General features: G+C 39.7%; 1 protein-coding gene across 4 annotated transcripts in view; it reads right to left on the bottom strand.

Moving 5' to 3' along the window:
• cntn4 (contactin 4) overlaps positions 1–22,862 on the bottom strand; it is a 147,188-nt gene that overhangs the window by 32,743 nt on the left and 91,583 nt on the right. For all 4 annotated transcript variants that reach the window (XM_035389277.1, XM_035389276.1, XM_035389278.1 and 1 more), the window contains exons 7-11: positions 18,718–18,820; positions 18,227–18,411; positions 11,455–11,594; positions 3,632–3,761; positions 2,170–2,320 (exon numbers count right to left, since the gene is read on the bottom strand). In XM_035389277.1, coding sequence (XP_035245168.1) covers positions 2,170–2,320; positions 3,632–3,761; positions 11,455–11,594; positions 18,227–18,411; positions 18,718–18,820 — 709 coding nt within the window. The remainder of the gene's footprint in view (positions 1–2,169; positions 2,321–3,631; positions 3,762–11,454; positions 11,595–18,226; positions 18,412–18,717; positions 18,821–22,862) is intronic.

Here is a 22,862-nt window from a genome sequence, read left to right as displayed (position 1 = left end):
TTTCTAGCAGACTGGCAGGAATTCATTCACTATAATACAACCTGTGCAGTTTGCACCTACTTGTAATGTGCACATTTTTCTTATTAATTACCTACTTGTCAGAGGCAAGAAAGGTCTGTGTGGAATTGCCTTTTCACAAGGGTGATCCAGAGCGATCATTTAATTTCAAACTTCAAGAACTTGCATGAAACCCATTACCCAATGGAAAACAGACGGACGTAGTGAGAAGTAGAAATAGAATTATTTCCAGTGTAGTACATTGCTATCACACAAGACTTTTTTCATTTTTTCATTGGAGAAGCGCTTATAGCATTATCACTTCGGTCTCTTATTAAATCAGTAATGTGAAACTTTAATTCCACGAAAAAGAAACATGTTGATATATTATATCCACAAACATTCTTCACGAAGGAACCTTTTAGAGCATGTTTTTTTAAATGCATTAAAATAACTATTTTAAAATAAAACTTCATATATTCCGTCGACTATTATATGTATTTTTTTCAAGTTCCTCAGCAGACATTATAACAGGAATTACTAGTTGGCACTAGCAGTTGACCGGTCAATTGAAGGGCACCAACAGCAAACAATTATTCAAACACAGAGCAGCCTCATTTGCAATCAGCTCATTTTGCAACACATTCTTTGTGTATATGAAAATGCTGGAAAGTCACCATAATCACATCTTGCTATTGTCACTGCCGCACAGTAACAGTACCCTCCACCCCGCCTCCCCCTCTTCATGGGCCGGGTGCTCATAGGCACCCCGCCCCACCCCCCAAAAAATTAAATAAATAAATAAGTAAAACTGAACATATGTCTGGATGCAGGGTGTGGGATCACTGCTTCAGGACACCTGTGGTGGGCGCTAAGTGCTTGATTAACACCCCGGCTGTGCACGTGGGGGCGCTATTTTTGACCCCTGCAAGGATGGCAGTTCCTGAATTCCTTCCAGTACACCCCACTGGTTTTTATATATATTCTTCACAGTAGACGCGATAATACACAGCTGGCTAGGTGAGAAAACATGACTGTTAAAATAAATTATATATAAACTATGCTCATTGAGGAAATGATTTTTTACATTTTTTTTTATTGATAAATGCATGTAAAACCTGGCAACCCTCTGAGGCTAAGCAGGCTTCATGCTTAAATGGGGAAAACTAAGTTACTGTATAACTAAGTTCTCAAGTATGTTGGTCGGCTGGTATTGGGCATTCTTTTCCCTGAATTGAATTACAATGCCAATGCCCTAGCACAGTAATGGGAACACTGCTGTAAAAGGTGCCACACTTCAGATGAGATGTTAAGTCAAGGTCACTGTGGTCTTTAAGAGCCCCTGGAACTTTTAGTAGTGTTAATCCTGGGGTCCTGGTTAAATTTACACAAAAGCTGGCTTCTTAACATTACATCTGATTGGTCTTTATGATCTCTTGTGTCCCCTGCTCACTATGATTCATCTGGTTCCCACTACAAAATGCCTGTTGACCTACCATTTTAAACAAAGGAAAAATAAATAAGTAAAAAGCTCGCAGTTAGTCTATCCAGCCACTGCACAGGGTCCCCATTAATGTGACAGTCCAGAATTAAATTATGGCCGATGACCGTGGCCAAGGAATCTGATAGAGTGGCACACAAAGAGCCACAGTCTTGTTCCTGGGGAGGAAAGCTTTCATTGGTGGAGTATATTCCACCTCCTAACACAATGGCTGCATCATCCATGCACCTGCAGTCCGCATGCACTAGAAGACTGAGATGCGCAGCGATCTGGACATATGGCTGCACAGCTAAGCCGTCGAATGACAGGGTACAACTAATTGGCTGCTGCACCCTCCTGAACTAAAGGGGCATATCACCATAATAGGATATGGCTCACATTCACAATTGGGAAATCCAAAAAAAAGGGGGTCAGTGATAAAAGAAAAATGCAAATGAAATTGTTGTATCGTAAATCCCTTGTACTTTGTGAGAGCAAGAACCAGAGATGATGAGAGAGGGATGCAATACCTCACCAGCACTAGACCTCAGCGCAGAGGTGTAATTCTTACAGCACGACGACTCTGACACGAGTCTTTCATCACCTCAACTAACACAGAACAAGCCCTCCCCGTCTCTTTTACCACCTCGCCCGATTCAAGCGGAAGAATACAGCGGGTCGGGACGGTGTACCTGTGGCTCTCTCGGAGGGCCTCGTTCCCCTTCCTCCAGGAGATCATTCCCCATGGAGACATCTTGGGCCGGCACTCGATAAGCACGTCGCCGCCCTCCCGCACCAGCGTGTGCACCTTCAGCGGGTTCTGGGAGAAATCTGGAGCAACAGCTGAAAGAGGGACAGGTGTTACAGAAACACTACCGTATGGAGTAACCCGCCAACCCTACAAGGCCTGTGGTTGAACATCTGCAATGTAATCACTCACGTCTGCTTCAAGCGACAGATCAATTCTCGATGCACGCGTGGACGGACATCAAGGAACACATCAAGAATATAATATTTAGACAAGAGGTTTGAGACACAAGATTAAAATCCTTGGCTGTATTCCTCGATATACTAAATAAATTAGGCTGTCTGCCGTAGAGCTGCAACCAAACGCAGCCGCGAGCACCACTCTTTTTTTTCTTTTAGATATGCTTTCATATATATATATATATATATATATATATATATATATATATATATATTATGTATTATCTCTATTCTCCTGCTGTGCTGAACTGTCTATCTGCCAGTGTTTTGTTTATTTTATATGTTTTGATTTGTTTTTTGTTGTTGGGAGACACCCAAATTTCTCCTCATGGGGATTAATAGAGCATCTCTGTCTATCTGTCTGTCTGTCTGTCTCCTCCGCCTTAGGTTTTAATTGCAGAACTCTGTATATTTATTTATGTCTATTTTGAATACATCATCACTCTGCAGAGTGCACTTGAAAGTGAGGCGCACACCCGTGAAGCTGAGCCCAAATGGCAGCGTCAGAGAACAGCACACCATGCACTTCTTAATTAACAGAGTCGTTTTTCTGCCATGAAAAACAAAAGGGAAATGTCACGTCCTTTCATTTTTCTAGCCCCAAATTGCTTTTATCATTATAATTTCTGTGGCTCCTCCATCTTCCTTTCTTTTTTTAACAAGGAGTTCAATTACGATATATCTGCAAGAAACACCACTGACATTTTCACTTCCACGTCTGTGTTCAATTAAACACTCCTGGAGTGTTGTAGAATTTTTGCACCAATCCATGATAAACCAGTGATGATTAGACTTGGTCATTTGGGTGGTTGTGGTAAAGGGGGGGGGGGGGGGGGGGTTGGGGGAGGGCAGTGGGAGAATGCCATGATTTGAGGAAGAGAGGGGGAGAGACAGCAGGAAGGATTATGACACACGGAGTGGAAATGACTGGATGGTGCAAGGGGTGGCAGCATTACAGTACAACACTGCTGCCGTTCTCAGTTCTGGCACTACCTACAGCTAAAACAAATCTGATTTAAATTACATAACTTTTTATTTATAAAAGATATTTTATAAATATTTTTATTTATAAAAGGTCAGTTGGAGAGAGAAGCAGTTATGGTAGCCAAATGCTAAACGTGGTAGTAATTGCACAGAAAATGGCAACACTATTTTTTCACTCCTTACCTATAACTCGAAGCTCAGCATTGGTGTATATCTCCCCATGCTTGTTGCCCGCCACACACTGGTACATTCCGATGTCAGACAGCGTCAATCGGCTGATTGACAAGGCGCCGTTGATGACCTGTATTCTTTCCTGTGAAAAGAGACAGGTTAGCCCTCTCTTCGTTTCCACTGCGTCCAAGCCATGTGTCCATCAGTAGGCCCCTGAATTATCCTTCCAAACGGACACAAGAGGCTATAAATAGGTATTTGGTACTAATGAGAAAAAAGCAGAAAATTATCCTAATCAATCTGCACACTCATGAGACTGACTTGGCCTATTTATTCCTCCAAAGCCCTCCAGCGCTTCCACATTCCCCTGCGGAAGGAACTGGAGAGGAGCACAGCAAAGGGTATCTACACATCAGGGTTACACTTTTACAAATGGGTTTCCTGTAAGCTTCATTTACTGATGAACCCCACACTTGTCTATAGGCTGGTACAGGGAGAAATTCCACATTCAGCCAAATTGCCTCATGAATCTCCATGCGCTTATCGCACCAATGGAATTAAATCATGCATGCATTTAAAGAACAACAGAAAACTAAAAATGGCGTTTCCCACAGGAATTTTTAGAGTGGTATCTTAAATGTAAATTGAAAACAGAACCTTATACGTGTACGTGTTTTTCCATTTAAATTAAATTTAAATAAAATATATAATTTCAGATTTACTGTGCTTCATTTTTGCATTTTCCAAGCCACTACTTCCGAGGGAGGTCAGGTAATTGGAACTTAAAATGGCAATGTTTCTGCAGTCTTTTAGCATAAAAAGCAATTCACCATGAGCTAAAATATAAAGTGCAACCAACAAACTTTGAACTTGCAAATTCAAAACACGGCTGGCAGGTCCTCATTTTTTCCTATTCTAATTTACATGATACAGATTCTGCTTTTAACTTTGCTTTGTACTGCGTCAGATTGCACTGAGGACTTCCATTCAGCTTGCCCTTGATCTTCCCCGTCCCCTGGGTTGCACCCTGTAATGTCATTAGAGCACGTTTCCTGAGGGGCATCTGAATGAGTGCGTCTCTGGTCTGAAAAGATTAAGGTACTGTCGCACAAAGGGGCGCTGTCCTCGCTGAAACGGCAGTGGGTAATCCTGCGTTTGAACAGGTTCCGTCTGGATTTCCACGCGGCCCATGCTGTAGAGAGGCAGAGGCCGAGTACGCCTCCTGGCAGAGGGGACAAATGGTGCCATATATCAGTCCCCCCGCATGAAAATGCTCCGCTTTTTACAGCTTGCCGTTAATTAAGCATGACGTTCCATGGAAATCAGCACTTCTCACCAGGACCTAGGGGAACCATCTACGAGCCTTATGCTGAAGTAAAATGACTGCCAATGTCGTAGCTTGAAAACAACCAGGTCACTTTGTTTGATGTAACAAAGCCTGAATAAACGAGCGTTCGAGAGCCCGCTGTAGAGTACAGATGCTTGTCACTTGTTCGCCACCTGTTTCATTAAAGAATGAGTCAGCATACAGCAGAAATAAATCTTAGATTCTTCATACTTTTGTTCAAAATAAAAGTTCCTGCGAAAAACCAATGTGGGATTCATGATATCCATGAGCAGACCTTCGATTTTGTTCGTATCCCAGGGGTATTGGAGGATGAATGGTAATTGTTCATAAATTGAATGCGTGTACCTGTTCAGGCTGATATGCATAAGGACACACCCTAGCAATTCCATAAAAGTCATGCCACCTGTAAGGTTGTGTGTAAACATCAGCCATTCATTGCTCTCTGCACCTTGTCTGCACCTCCCTAAAGATGCACTCTCTTTCCAAGACATGGCTAGCCAAGTAATCCAAAAGAAACAACTATGCCAGCATTGGGTTGGGCTGCACATTTGTGGGTCTTTATAATTGTAAATCACTTTTATCAATAAAATAAATTAATTATACATGTTCCCAACAAGGTTATTATCATAAAGTTAAGCTAAAAGCAAAAGTGTGTGAGGAAAAATAAATAAATCGTAAACTGAAATAAAAAATAAAAAAATAAAATAAATAAAAAAGTTTTTTTGAAAAAGGTTAAAGGTTCAGGTAGGATGCTGTCATTGTACCCTTGACAAAGGTACTTTATCTGTACTTAACAAATTTCGGCAAAGTTTCCAGAGAATTCCAATGGCATTGCAACTTAAAACTTCAGAATGACAGAGAACAATACATGTATCGTTCTTATTCATAGTAGTCATTCTTGCATCATAATTCACCAATTTTCATTCTGTACTGTACCATGTCTGTTTATCATTAAAATTAATAGAAATACTGACATTATATTAAAACCACAGAACCATGAAGTAAGACATAGCAAAGGAAATGGAAGCACAATTTTGTTCAAAATCAGTAACCCATGCGCCAAGTACCAGGATAATATTTCAGGGGAAACAGACACTGAATTCAGCAGCACACCAGGACCTGGTCAAGTCAAGAATCATTGTTTTTTATTGCTACCTGCGATTATAAATGACCCCCCCCCCCCCCCGGCATTCACTAATCTCTTTTCTATGGCACACCCATGACAGGCAGATTTGTAAATCTAGCGCATACCCTCTTGAGAATATGAATAACAATGAATGTCATCCCATGACGTATGATGTGGTATGTCCTAGTATAAGTACCACTATCATACAACAATCTACTTTTTTCATCTTCTCACTTTGAGAGGCAGATCGCAGAAAACTGATAGAGCTAGCAGTCAGAGAAAAATAATTATCTCCCGGATTTTCTTCCTAGCTTGTCGTGCAGCCCTGTGACTTAATTGTCAGAGCCACGGTTTCCATCCTCCAAGGCCTGCTGTGACAACACTCTGCCCTGAGAAGCATTATTGAAGGTAAGCGTTTATACCAACCTAAGTGTACTTTAACTCTTCTGATATTTCCCTTAGTCCCTGCCAGTCAAATTTACACTGACTTGGATTTTCAACTTCATCTCCCAATAAAAAAAATAATATACGTGTTAGGTTTCCCTCTTTTAACCCAGCCACCAAGTTATGTTTTCTCTAACTTGGTTTATTTGGCTTCGTATTGCCTCACCTACATTTAAAGGAAGCTAAAATTGACTGTTGGTTTCAAACCATCAATACAGTTTTTGCTAGTTTTTATTTCAAACCAAATTAAGTTCACTCTTATCTGGCTCGTGTGCCTTGTTCACCAATGAATGCTATCACCAGTCAGCACTGCTGTGGAGACCTACGCCCCTATTTTCTTTTTCCTACGGCGCGCAGGAACCGCTGCCGTGGGCTATGGATGACATATTGTGGTCACTCACTCACTCACTCACGGACGACCTGTGGGATGTATGCGCAGGTGGTGCTTCGTTTAGTAGGACGCATGCGCAGATGCATCTCCCAAAATCACAAATTCGAACCGCACAAGATTTTTAAGCACAGCTTTATCGCCTAACGTTACTTTAGCTAACCATAACATGTTAGCGTTTCGCCTACTTTAGTTATCCTACTTAGCGCGTACCACCGGTACAGATGTATGGACACATGGAGGACAACAAATAACGTTAACATTACAGAGGTGACGACATGCCATAGCTAGTTAGCTATATAGTAAGCCAAGTTTTACTCATGACACTTTGTACAGATGCGCCGTGGGTCTGCACGGTTTCGTGCTTGTTTATATACTTAAGAACTACCATTTCCTCACTGAGTTATGTTAACGCTGACTCTAGTGCCTTGCTAGGGAGCATACAAAGTTAGAATTATTCATCGCAAGTTTTTGCAGTAGTTTTAGAACTTGTTTTTCACAAGTCTGTTCTTCTTGTTCAAGTTAATGTCAACTCTAACTTCACCAGCCTACTCAGCTGAAGCTATTATACAAAGGCCGTTCACCTTCGTTCTCAATGTATAACCCCCCTCCAAGCACAGAATGGGCATGACCAACTCTCCATGCCTAGGTGTTGGCATGGAGGGCACTGCAAACTGCAGTTTCATGCCTATGTCACTGAGAAATTCACGCCTCGCTGATGTGGATCCTACACATGCTGAAGATGCACTCCCCGCTTCTGGCACCATGCCCCAGCCTAACGCCCTGAAGTGTGACGCTAGACCAGCTGATGCGGTCTAGCTAAAATAGCTAAGCCAGGAACTAAACACCTCTCAGTAAAAGTGGAGGGGTTACCTGCAGAAATGGCACAGCTGCAATCTGATCAGCTAATGTTGAACATGACATGAGTCTTTACCACATGAGTTGGTGCAAGGGTGCAGCATTAGGAACCTTTTTTCATGATGAGAGGGATGGTAGCACAGATGTGGAAGTGCTTGCCCCCGCCCCGACTCAAAGACTAGCTCTAGAAGCCAGTCTCGTCATTCTGATGGGGGGTCTGACACCACAGATCATGGCTCGGGCAGGCAACCCTCATGCCCTCTCAGCCATTCTGCAAATGGCCCTAACACACCTGTGCCTTCTTTCGCCTTCTCTGCCTCCTGATGCTCGCCCTTGGTCATGAATCTAGTCCAGGCATTGTTGCTGGCTATCAGTCACATAAGACACCTAGACAGACTGATGGCTAACCTGCGGCAGACCCGCTGCCAGGTTCGGTTGTCTTAATCTCGCTCGCCAGAAGTACGCAAAACCAACCTGTGGAACCTCCCGATGGTTGTTGGTCAGACCTTCAGCCCTGCAGCTGCAGTGGCTCTCGAAACATGGGCTCAGGCTGTTGAATCAAGTCAGCACTACATTCCAACCAATGGGCCACCAAAGCAGAATCCGGAAGTGGCACCCCGCAGCGGGACAGCTAGCTCGCTGCTCTGATACTCTGACTCGTAGAGTTAGAGGCCTGCTCACTGAGGTCTGCAGTCACGGTCCTGCTGCAGCTCCTGGGAACCAACTGCACTACCCCTGAACCAATGGGACGGCCACCGAACGTTTCCACAGCGGCACCTTACCCAATGGGGAGTGGTGACACAGGACCCATGTGTCCTCGCAATGCTGACTCAAGGTTACAAGCTTCAATTCTAGTGCCGGCCTCCACCTTTCACTGGGATCAAAACAATGACCATTACAGATCCCAAATGAGCTCAGGCCCTTTCTCAGGGGATCCTCTCTCTCTTGGAGAAATTAGCAATAAAATGTAAACCCTAAAGAACAGTTTGTGGGGTTCTACTCAACCTGTTTTCTTGCACTTTTTCAAGGTTTTTCAAGATCAACATCGCCTCCCTGCATGCGATTCTGCCAGTGATGTCCTCTGCACCTTTGTGAGGTATGTCCTCTTCCTCATGACCGTGTTGGTATTTGTCATCCAGTGCTTATGCACTGCCTCTTGTGGTCAGGAGGGATGAAACAGAATGCTAGTCATGGATGTATCTGAGGTAACCGCCAGAGCTGTCTGTCATTCAGAATCGGCAAGAAGAATAGATTGTTTGTATGACAGCGGTACTTATACCAGGAGATACCACATCATACGTCATGGGATGACATTCATTGTTATTCATATTCTCGACCTGCAGCACGATGACAATCCAGTGCATATGCACCGCCTCTGGCAGTCATCCAGGATTCATAGAGCTACAGTTGCATTCGTAACTAGCAGTTATTCAGGTTAATGTAGTTCATGTAGTTAACTAATATTAATATTATTATTAATATAATATATTAATATAATAATTGTATTGATAAACATTTGTTCTTAACATGTGGTCTGTAAAATGACATAAATAATATAAAATGCATAAATAATAAAACAATCTAAATAAAAACAATTTATGTGTATGCCTTTATGAACGTTTCCAATCACACATTTTGATCTTACCAAAGAAACAATTCAGATAAGAAAAAAATTATAAATACTGAAATGTTTGTGGAGATGTTCATAATTAGAGTTAATGATCAAATCTGATTGTACGCATGTTTTGTGAATGATGCCCAATGACCGCTTGTTACTTTAAGGTACAAATGAATAATCGTACAAATACAAATACACAATTTCTTTTATTGATCCTTCAGCACTTTGGAGGGAATGCTTGATAATGAACACACGGGCATATTCACTAATGGGATGACTATTAAATGCAACATCAAACAATAAATAGGTGGCTGTGGTCCATTTTTCACTGAAGTGCTTTTTAAAAGATGGCTCTGTTGCACACCAATCCACTCAGCAGATACATTCAAACAAGCACAGAAAAAAAGGAACATGATAATTGATCCGTTGTAATAAATATGCCATGTGCTCCCCTTCCTGCTTCCACCACATCAGTGACCTTTCCTTATCAAATTAATTAAAAGCTTAAGTAGTTGATGGTGACATTTGGAAAATTCTAATGCCTCCTTTGATTAATTTATCCCAAATGCATGAAAACTTCCTTATTAGATCTGTGTTCAGCACCGCATTGACAAATGCAATTTCAGATCTATAGCCTGACATCAATGATGTGGCTCACTAGTAAGATTACTTTACTGATATGAGATGCCATATGCTTCTTCTCATCTGTGATGAAAGACTACAGGCTTTGGCTGAGGTGAAATCAAAACTTTAACCCATTTACAAATCATAAAGGACAGATTGTGCACAAGGACAGGCTGTCTTACTTGTCAGATTGTATCGTTTCTTTTGGTCTGTGAGTTCCAAAATTAACAGATGGGTTAACATTGCAATGTAATTCAGCCTTTTATTGATTATACTAAAAGGAGAAAAATCCAACAGAATTAAAAAAAAAAAAAAAGTTTCATATTGAAACCTCTCACTATGCATAACACCAGACAGACGGCTAATTGTCTGTTTCTGAGCCCTTCTGTTTAGGGACAACAAAATCTGCTGTTTGCAGGATTGCCTCTGTTTACAAAAAACTGACTCCACTCATTCCTCCAATATACATAACATTTGGAGATTGATACCCACTGTTTTGTCTCTAAACATTTTGACTAATTAACAAAATGAAGTCTGCATGTTATTATATCCAAGCTGTACCAGGTAATCATAATCAATCGATGGGGAATTGCTTTGCCTCCTACTGTATCATCAGGGAACCAGTGGGTTATGTTTTGAGGAATGGAATTCTATGGTCAAGAAATTACAACACATTATTTTATTTAAAACATAGTGCAATCATTAAAACTGAGCACCATCTGGGAAAAAAAAAAACTGGTTATCTAAAATGCAATGTGCATTTCAGGGATAAACTGGATTAATGGCTGCACTCTGAGGAGAGAGATTTAACAGCAGATTACTGAGGGTCTTACATCATCATGTTTTAAGGCTAGCATAAAATGGTTTGTTTGTTTGCGGTTTGGCTTCTTCATAAGAAAAATACATTTAAAAGAATCAGGTGTGCAAAGTAGGATTTGCAAATGCCAAATTTGCTTATATTAATGCTGGGTGGGGAAGAAGAAGGGTTAAATTTACTATACACTTTAAAATGGTGTGGCTCTTGTTTTCCATGCTCTGTATCATGACAATGCCTGTCATAACAGAATGGAAAACATTTAATGAAAATTAAAAACATTCACTAAAACAGGTACACGACCATTTTTAATTCACCATATGTGTGCAACACAGCAACTTGAAAACTACATCCAGGATTTGACGGTGGATAAACTGAACCCAGCATGCATCGACTTTTCAGGCATGCACACTGTCGTTTCCCTAATGAAATTCTTTAATGAGATGTGTTGGTTCTGAGCAAATGGTAAACTAATGAGTCAAAGTATGCTTTAAACAGCTTTTCCTAGTAATTCTTTGGGTAACCCACCCGAACCAAGCATATGTATGCTATGCTAAACCTATATCAATTTATTTGAATTCATTTTTAGCTTTGATCTGTTGAGGATATCCTTACCTCCGAAGGCTCCAGAGGCTCTCCATTCTTCATCCATCTGTAGGAAGGCTTTGGTTTCCCACTGGCTTTACACTCCCAAAGCAGCGTGTCGTCGATTGGCTTTTGCATGTCCTGGGGTTTCTCAATCAGGTGAGGAGGCGCTTCAATTAAAGAGTCAAACAGAATACACTGTCAGTGAAGCAAAACCCAGTGGTTGAGTAAACTGAGACTGCTAAATGCAGATCCATGTACTTAAAATTCAACGTGCTGACCTCTGAGAAATGCATCCGTTATTTGAGTTTGAATTGCAGTTCTTGCCAGCCATAGGTTTTTCACAGTTTCTACACATGTGCATGCATACACACACACACACACCTATACACACACACACACACACACACACAAACACACACATACACACACACACACACAAATATAAACACAAACAGACACGCACATGCACGCACGCATGCACATACGCACACAGACACACACACACACACACACACACACAAACACACAAATATAAACACAAACAGACACGCGCACGCACGCATGCACACACGCTCACAGACACACACATACACGTAGACATGGGACCTTACCATGGGCATATAGACATTATTTATTTCCTGACCATCCACTGAGTACCATTCTATAGCTACTAATATTGATAACAAATTCTTAGTGATTCTTAAATACAATTGTATGCACTTGTCCTTGCTTTGTAAGCTATTATGGATGAGAACATCTTGCTAAATAAATGTAATGTGCAATGGTTATCAAGATCACTCACTAATTAATTAGGGTCATATCTATGTTGGGATTTCACAAAAATCTTCCTGCTTAATTATTTAATTAGCCCCAGTTATATGCATAATCTGCCCTTTTAGTTGAACTTATTGATAAGTTCTTGAAAGACAGCTGATATACAATTTTTTGCATGACTATATGATGCACTTTACTGTGGTCTAATCTACGAGCCAGCATTGGTGTTTAGAGTTCATTATACATTTGAGCCAGAGTTACTGCAATAAAACAAAAACCTCCATACACACCGGCCCTCAATAAATTAAATAGTCTAAAACCACTCCAACTGCTCTAAAATGGAACTAATACAACACAGTATTTCTTTTACTATGAATTTGCGAATATTCCTGTTTAAATGGAGAATGATTTTTAAGAATCTCTGCTTTATTAAATCTATATTTTTTCCTAGCATCATGAAAAAGACTAGACGACTGTTTGCATGGTGAACTTATCAAGTGTATTAAATGTAAAAGGTATACAGTGATTATGTGATAATTATAGATTATTCCTTTTGAGGTTAGGGTTTATCTATAGCATTTTTCATTCTTCTGTAGACATTGTTGAAGGAAAATTATGGATGCAATAGGTTATAATTATCTCAGCACATTTATCTGAGCATTTAAAAAAATAATTTTGTCTATAAAAGCAGATTTACTTGCAAATAAATGTCCTGAAAATCTGATTATGCCCTATCATTTTCATTTTAAGCAATGCATTCTAAATGGCAAATTGATACAAATCCCTATATTCATTGCCTATTCATAACACCAAATTCATAATTCATCATACATGTTCATAAAGCTTATAAGTACAATCCCCTCAAGACATTAAACAGGCAGGCATATTTCAATTAAAAATACTACAGCAGATGTCAGATTATTATGGAAAATCACTGTGGCAATTTCAAAGAAAATTACTGCACGCTACTGATAATTTTGAAGGTGTTGACTTAAATTTTATTTAAATTATACTAAGAAGAGTTAAGGAGGTGACTGGCTGAATCATTCTTCAGTCCTTTATGTGCATCTAGTGTTATGAAAGCACAGGGACTGTTTTCGTACTGAACTACACACATATTTGTTATATTGAATTATCTTGTTTTAAATGTCACATATTTATAGGCAGGAGAAACTGAAAGCCTATAGTTTCATCCCTGCAATTATTCAGTGTTACAACCAATACCTTGTCACAGTGTTGAAATGTTGAGTATGCAAAATCAATCAATCAATCAATCAATCAATCAATCAATCAATTATCAGCTTCTTTCAGTGGTTGCTATAAAAACACTGGATAAGTGTCTACTAAACAGTAGTAAAGACTGCTGAATCTCAATTCAACTCCTGATCAGTTTGTTTGTTCTTCCATGTATTAAGTCCTCAAATTTAAAATGCATAACAAATATGGCCATCACGGCAAACTTATTTCATTTCAGTGCTTAATTTTCTACAGAGGTGACACAACACAACACTCAGGCTACTGTGTAACTGTGGCTGATGGTGTGAAGTCCTATTGGAACCCATTATGCCTAAATGTTTTTGTGTGTCCATGTGCAATATCATACTGTTCCTGACTCTGTCCCATTTAAATAACTTATGGTTTAATTAAATACATTGGTTGCATTGATTCCTATCAGTTAAGTGCATGTCACTGAGACATAAGGGATGTGTTCAGCTAAAATGCCACCACTGCTAAAGCAAAGGAGTGATCTATGTGGTCTTTGTTAATAAATAAAGAAATAAATAAAAGTGTTAAAACAATTCAAACTACAAAGATCTCAATTCAGGATTTATGTTCTATTTTCTGAGTTGAAGGTCAATCCTCCATAATCCCCTATCACTGCAGACTTGATTTCTGTATTATCAAGACAACATTCTTGGCACTTTCCTTTCCTTTCAAACTGTTTCCTTTAACCATACAAATGCATGCCATGAGTCAAGGTGAAAGAACTTCACTGTTCATGTTTTTAAACACTTTGTAGGAAAGGACGATTCTGTCCCAGAGAGCAGGACATTTAAATGTGGCTCTGAAGAAAATCAACAATGGTGTAACAATGTGTGTATTTACACTATCTATCTATCTATCTATCTATCTATCTATCTATCTATCTATCTTTCTATATCTATCTATATATTATAATTTTATGCATTTTGATTTCACCACATAGAAATTACAGCACTTTTCAGTCATAATGTTTGGGACAGTAGTATAAATTGTCATAATGTTTAGGATAAAAGGCATCACAGGTGTTTCTAATTAGTCAGGTGAGTTCGATTGCTGACTTAGTGCAGTTATAAGAGAGATTTTAGTATCTAATCTTGATTATAGCCTTTTGATTGCTTTTGGAGTCCGTTATTGGCGTTTGCCAATATGAGGACCAGAGTTGTGCCAATGAAAGTCAAAGATGAGATGCCATTATGAGGCTGAGAAGTAAAAAATAAATTTAAAAAACTTTCAGAAATGTACGTCAAACCTTAGGCCAGTGGCTCCCAAACTCAGTCCTGGGGACACCCTGTGTATAGCCTACTGGTTTTCACTCCAACCACAATTGCAATCGCATAACTTTAACAAGCTCAATATGAACATGGGGATTTTATTCTTCATGGCATGCATAGCTATTTTGGACATAATGTACTTAAGAGGGTAAATAATCTCTCTAAACACGAAAAGCACCTAATTAAGAAAAAATAACAGCTTGTTAAAATTCTGGGCTTGCAACTATGGTTGGAATGAAAACCAGCATACACAAGGAGGCCCCAGGACTGAGTTTGGGAACCACTGCCTTAGGCAAACCAAAATCAAATGCTTGGAATGCTGTTAAGAAGAAAGAGTAGTGGTGAGCTCACAAAGTGGAGTTGGAGGAAGACATTTCACTTGTGGCTTTGACATGCAGTCCACAGGCGCCCGAATTGACCAGCGGGGGTCACTTGAGACCAATGAAACTTGGACCCCTAACGACTGAGCCCTCCCAACCTGGATTCGATCCGAGACCGTGGGGCTCATCCTTGTACCACAGCATGGTGCCTTAACTGAATGAGCTACCCAGCAGCCCCCAGGAATTATTATTTTAAAGCCATTCGTACCTTGTCCCATTTTAGTAGAGCAGAAACACTGTTAAGATTGCTGGTGTCCTTCCACCTCTCAGCACCTGAGTTGTTCCTTTGTTGTATTAGCCACCTACTCTATCTCTACCCCACCATGTACCTACTGACATTCAGGCACAGTTTCCCAAATAAATAAAAAACCAACCAAAAATAAAACCAGCCAAAAATAAAACCAGCCAGTTAACTCCTGAGTGAATGATGGTCTAAGCTCAATCAATCAAACCCTTGAATTATATGAAGGCAAAATGCAAGACGGAGGGCCTAGGTGGCAGAATATGATAGTTTTCATACCACTACACCGTATCAATATACGTTATCTCAGAGGTGTCCAATCTTTTCTGAAAAGGGGCTATGCGGGTGTAGGTTTTTGATTTAGCACAGCAAGATGACACTAGATTCAACTAATTGACAAATGATAATAACCTTGATATGTAGAATGGGGCATCTTAGTGCTGGGATACAACAAAAACCTGCACCCACATCAGTCCTTTTCAGAGAAGACTGGGCACCCCTGTCTCATCTGTTTCAGCTTCAAAAAGCAGTTTGAAAATAATACTGGAAATCCACTCCAAAAAAATCCATCCATTTGTTCAAAGGGGAACACTGGGCAGCCATATGCTTAAATTACACTTATCTTTAATCACAAACCCATACACAGTATTGGGCCATAAAAAGTACTGTACAATACCGTAATGGAAAGTGACAGTAATGCACTTTTCATTAACCAACTTTTCCTATACCATTATTCAAAAAATGTATCATAAATTCACTTGGATGTTTCAGACAGGGAAATGCATAATAAAAAAGTATGTGTAATGACATTATATCCAAAATAAAGAGCACACAAAATGATGACAAAGAAAAAATAAGGGGAATATAATTTAAATGCTACAATGGAATAGCCACTAATGCTGGCCTGCAAAACGATACAGAAAACTACTGACCTTGCTGTTTTAAATTCCCTTAAAATTGAAAGCGCAGTTTCCAGTGTCTGCGTCATTGTGACTGCAGGTTACAGTGATAAACACCAGATACCTGTATTGATTCTCTCATTCCTGCACAGTGCTGATGGGTGTCTCACAAGCTTAATTCTATGGAACTTCAAAATTGCAGATTTTATCACCAGGCAAAGAGCAACTCGCAACAGCTTCAAAGAAGCTCTGTCACAAGCAAATCACAACAAACAAGGCCCCCCCTTTTCTCTTGAACAAGCACGCAGGAGGATCTCTGTTGGAGAACTTTGTTTATCGTCACAAGGACCTTTGAGTGGGAAATAAATAATAGCAAATAGTTTAATGCACAGAGTGAGTTATTCCTGACAGATGCCAGAGCAAGACTGTGACTTATCGAACTCTAGGGGGAAACCAATTGAAGAGAGTACTGTACAGCTGAGGTGGAGGAAAATCAAGAGGTGGATCATAAATATAAATGACACAAACAGATGGAGGATGTTGCACCATGAAAGGGCACACCTCACTCATTTATGAATTTTGGTTACAATATTACATTTTTAAAATATGAAATACGGTTGTACATCTTCTTCACTTTGTTAATCTGCCAGTACTTTATTTCTATGGTTTCCTCTCAAAGAAGCTGTCACAGGATGCTTCAATGTTCAGGATATAGACAATAAAACAAGGGTGATGAAACATTCGGCAAACCCATTCCAAGCCATTCTGGTAAATGGGCCATTAGGCTCAGAGGAGGGAAAAAAAACTCCTCCTGAAGGAAAATAATAAATCTCCGTGGTCAGCTACCTACAGGTACTTAGCTAATAGGAAGCTGTCTTGTATGAACAATGAGCCTGCGTAAATACCACATCAGAGGGAAAGGTCACGACCTCTCACTGGTATGTCCATTTCAGAATAAATAAGACCAACTCCATGAAATAGAATTCTTCTCCATGAGAAGGATTTTTCAATTTGAGAGAGCTTCTCACAGTAAATTGTGTGCTATAAGTCATTACTAAAATAACTGTTTTAAATAATTGCATTTTCAAATATACATTAATATTATGCATTTTAAAAAATTCCTAGTAAATTCCATGCATATATATTTCACTATTTACAATGCTTTCCATCTTCAAAATTCCCACACTGTAATCCTTCTACAAATATAAACAAATATAGACACAATAATCAGCTTGTCTGCGTCAAAATTAGCTCGGTTTAAGCAATAAAATAATAAAGCCACGCTCACTGTGTAGAAATCAGGTCAGGAGGCATCCCAGCTTGTTTTATCTCGCCATTTGGCAGATTGCTTTAGCTAATGAAAACTGCTGAGATGGGCGTAAAACCCCAGTTTGATTAATAATGAAGAAAAAAGGCCACATGCCAGACATGCATGGATGAAAGCAAACATGTAACTGTAAGTGTAAAGATCTGCTACGAAAGGGTGGGTAAATGTATATGCTTTTAAAAGGGATTAGCCTGGAATTGAGTGGGAAAACCACATCAAATGAATGTTTCACCTGAAACCTGAAGTGCTTTGCTAATAAAATTTATGCATTGTGCATTACAGATTATTTGTGTGGCATATGTGGCCTACTCTAAGTACTGCACATTTAACGGCTTTCATCCAAATCAAAGTTGGATGTCAATCATTGAGCCATCTGGAAGAACTCAGGCACAAAGCACATGCACAAGGTCATGAACAAGGCCTTTTCCGAGTATGCATTGCTTCTTCAAGCTGGATAAAAATATTATAACACCTTAGCTTTAATCGTTTGAAACTTCAGTTAGAATACAGCACCCGTGCAAAGGCGATGATTGCCACTGCACACTAACCCCAGTTCTGCTCAGCTGTAACCTCTCTCGGTGGGAGAAGATCTTACACATCCAGCTTTTCATGCTCAAATATTAATGCGTTTTGAGATCACCTACCGTAGAAAGACAGCTTTCCTTTTACACTGTTCCTCCCCCTGGAGTTCTCTGCCATACACTCGTACAAGCCAGCATCCTCCTGCTGGAAGTAGGGAATTTCCAGTACTCCACTGGCTTTACTCAGATCCACCTTCCTGGAGAATGGAATGCCATCCACCCGTCTCCAGTTAATAGTTGGGACAGGGCTATTGAATGGAAAAGAATGTACAGAAAACCAGGGTTATAGGAGTGGTGTTTGCATCCGCTTCTAAACCCAAATCCTGCTACACCTGGATTGGTCATATACACCTATGACCATAGAATTTATGTGTATAGATTCTGTACGTGTTTGTCTAATGAATCAAATCAAAACTTTATGTAAGTGCAATTGCTGGTGAATATTTTGTAAGACTGAACATACACCAGTAGAATTCAATGGTTAACCGCACAGGTTGAAATTCATTTAATTGTTTACCAAAGTACATTTGAGTGAAAAAACATGAAACACTTACTTTCCGAGTGCAAAACACTCCAGTTTTACTGTGGAGCCTTTTGCCACAGGTACAATCTCAGGAAACTGAACTTCAATCTTTGGCTCATATTCACCCATCACACCTGGAGAATGAAAAGCAGCACTCAATCAAGCTCACTAGCAGCCCAGGTGAGTACCTAAATGCAAACATATCATGTTTCAGTTCTCGTGCAATCCATCCATAGTGCAGGTGCTCTTTAGGAACTGTCTACTAAAGCCGCGTTTCCACTGCAGGAACTTTACCCCGGAACTAGGAACCTTTTGAGGAACTCAGTGCGTTTCGACCGCAGGAACTAGGGTCTAAATTAAGTTCCGGGGACTTTATTTTACCCCAAAAAAAGTCCCCGCTCGGGGGGTGGGGCGCAAGCGCTGAAAATTTCTGATTGGTCGACTACTCGCAGTGTTTTATTTCAACCGCCACTCTTTAAAATCTGCAGCCGCAAACCGATTTATTTTCATAATAACTTGAAATCAAACTTGTATGTTATGCGGCGCAGTAGCCTACTTTTGGTTATAGCCTGCCAACGTCTTGGAATTATAACATGTGTGCTCTTCTGTTCTTTTCTTGCTTTAGTATTCGTTTTATAAAATGTTAAGCATTCGTGCTGGGACAGCATATTACGTACCAAAACATTCAAACGGTTTAATTTGGTTGCTGAATATTTTCTTCAGGATTTTCTTTGTTAGCCTGTTGTGATTGACTCAAAACGTTTGATGCAGTTATGTGAGGTATGCGGTAGTTCTGCGTAATTTACATTGGCGATACAGTAAAAGCAAACTGGAAATCACCTTCCGCACTTTTTGTCAGGGTAAAATAACAGGTTAATTCTAGTAATCGTCCCTTTTGCTTTTTCAGACTGCCATAATTTTACTCTGCCATTCTTCAATTCCACAAAAAGACCAGGAAGACTATGGACTAATTTATGGTGCATGGTTCGCATCTGGAGGGCACACTTCGCTGCTCGGCTAGCAGTAACTTTGAAGGAAAGCAAACGTTGGCTCTACCACTGCTAATTTAAATTTTTTGTTCTATTCTTGTCATTTGGCGATTAGCCTATATGGAATTGACGATGAGAAAGTCATCAATTCAACAGCAAATTGTTTACGACATGTGCATGTTTTCTGCTGTTGTTGCCAGTTATTTGTGGAATGTGAATGCATTCTGTCGCCTCGGATGTCAAGACATGAAAGTGAATGTTCGCATAAAAACATAATGAACGTGTTTGAGAGGATATATAAAACAGTTACAATCTGACTATTTGCCTGTTATATCCTATTTGTTGCATAACAACGGTCCAAGTCCAACTACAGTTTTGATTGACAACGGTAAAATATGCCCAAACGGCCGCGGAAGAATATTTCAATTTCAGGTGATTAAATCGATAAAAATCAATAAATACGAAAGTAACCATATATAGTCATTGTTGGTAACCCGTTGTATATAAGTGGAATAAACCCCTCCGGGTTGTCCCGGTTATTAGAAAATAATGTAGGCTACTTCGGTGGTAGCATGGGGTTACAGAAGAAATCATAGGACAGATGGACCGAAGACAACGTTGCTTTTTCATACGTCAGTGGGCTAATTTGCCTAATCTTTGTGGGACTTTAGACCGCGGTGGAAACGCAGACAACAATGGGCTGAAGGAACCTTTTAGTTCCTTTAAAAGTAGTTCCTGGGACTAAAAGTTCTTATGACGGTTTTTACTGATGAGAGATTTTATGATCTTACCTTTCGCCTTTATGTAGGTCTTTACATTCAACGTGAGATAGTGGAAACAATCAACCCCCCCACTCCCCATATTGTGCAGCTGGCATTATCCTGACAGCCCTTCTGCTGCAGAGAGCTAATTCAGATTCTTATCTTGATTGCCTAAAACGATGAGGAAGCTAAAATCCACCATGTAATGGTGAACAAGACAGGCAGAGGGGCGCATTAGCATCCCACGTAATGACTGCTTGGCAGAAGACAAGCTGACTGTGCCCTCTATGCTGGTCAGTTTAATTGGCCCAGAGGTTCTCAATAAACAGGTAGATATACCAAAAAAGAAAATCTCCACTGCTCCGAGGACCTTGACATTATTTACACAAAAATAACTGTTAGAAAAAATAGTAAATCATCATCATCCTGTCACTGTTCATTTAAGGTCTAAAGTAGGCAGAATGTATTCAATAAATGTAGGTTTTTAACCAGTTAGCTACTTTTCTTCAACTATGAAAATGAAGAAGATATAATTGTCCCTTTAACCAGCTATTTTCCTTAAATAAATGATGCGCATGTCAATGCCATTTTACTGCTCTGTGGTTCCTTAAAATAATTCTCTTTAAAGATTGCATACGGATGAAATCTAATTACAGGATGTCATTTATGTGTCAGTGCCTGCAAAGCTGTGGGATTGAATTGACCCCCCATGGCGTCAGCATACATCACACAACAGAAATCTGCTCATGGCTGTTTACTAAATGGAAAAATTGCTCAAAGCAATATTTTAAAAAATGAGCACAGGAGAAACAGATTTCTCATATTTCTCTTATTGGTTTATTATTGGTTTATATACAGTGAGCTCCATAATGTTTGGGACAAAGCCAAATATTTTCCTTTTTTAGTTCCACAATTTTTAATTTGCAATGAAAATCTGATTCACAGCTTTTTTTTAAAGGCTATTTTTATACATTTTGGTTTCAGCTTTTTAAATCATAGTGTTTCTGAATAATGCAGTTATAAGAGCTTCTAGTATCTAGTCTTGATTCTAGGCTTTTGATTGCCTTTGTAGTTTGTTATTGGTGTTGGGCAACATGAGGACCAGAGATGTGTCAATGAAAACCAAATAATCACAAAGGGCCTGGTAGGCCAATGAACACTTTAAAATTGATGCCCAAATAATTCTCAACATAATGAAGAAAAACTCCCAAACATCTGTCCAACAGGGGATAGGCGTGGATGTGTCAGTGACTAATGTCCGCAGACTTCAAACAGGACTTTAAAGGCTACACTGCAAGATGCCAACCATAATTAGACAAAAAAGATGACCAGGTTACAGTTTAGGTAAGATATACCTCAGAGAGTTCTGGAAAAAGGTCTCGTAGACAGACAAAACCAAGAATCACGTTTATCAGAGTGAAGGCAATGGTGTTATGGATTGGACATGCATGGGTGCCACAGGTACTGGCTCACTTGTCTTCATTGTTGATGTAATTGCTGACTGCCGCAGCAAAATGAATTCTGAAGTGTACAGAAGCATATTATCGGCTCAAGTTAAAACAAATGCCTCCAGACTCATTGGACGTTGCGTTATCCTACAGCAAGACAATGATTCCAAACCTACCACAAAAACAACAAAGATGTTTTTCAATGCGAAAAATGGGAGAAACTCTTGACTGGCTAAGTTAGCCCACCTGAATCCAATTAAGCATGTATTACCTATGCTGAAGATAAAACTTGAGGCAATTAGCCACTGAAACAAGTGGAGATACTTAGCACCTGGTTATATCTATTGGCCACACACTTCAAACAGCCATTGCATGCAAATGATATGCAACAAAGTACTAAACATGACTACTTTCATTTACGTAACATAAATATGTCCCAAACATTATGGTGCACTGAAATGGGCGGCTATGCATAAGTAATGCTGTAATTTATACATGACATGGTGAAACCAAACTGTATTAAAATACCCTTTAAATAAAAGTAGAGAATTTGCACTTTAACCACATGTGAATTGTGGAGTACAGAACTAAATCAATAAAAAATATGTCCTAGTCCCAAACATTATGATGCTCACTATGTGTGTGTGTGTATATATACACACACACACACACACACACACATACACCTGCCATACAAGAGGAGCAAATAATTAGATCAATGTTGGATAGATGACCTTTATATTCACAGGCTATTGATAAGGCCATCTTTGAAACTCTATAACACATGGAACTAGGTTATCTTAATTTTTGTACCTCACTGAAACAACAGCTAATTAACCTTTGAATGTAATTTGTATTCTGCAAAAATACTGTGTCCTACTTTGCTTTTGTGAAGCCTGGCTTTTATTTTAAGGCTGATGATGTTCTTTTCAGCCCAGTTTGCCTCCTGATTGCTCAGGCTTTGCTGAATCTGCCTCT

The sequence above is a fragment of the Anguilla anguilla genome, chromosome 13 (assembly GCF_013347855.1).
Source record: "Anguilla anguilla isolate fAngAng1 chromosome 13, fAngAng1.pri, whole genome shotgun sequence".
NCBI lineage: Eukaryota > Metazoa > Chordata > Actinopteri > Anguilliformes > Anguillidae > Anguilla > Anguilla anguilla.
Note: the sequence above shows the minus strand (reverse complement) of the source record. Positions and strands in the feature narration are given on the sequence as shown.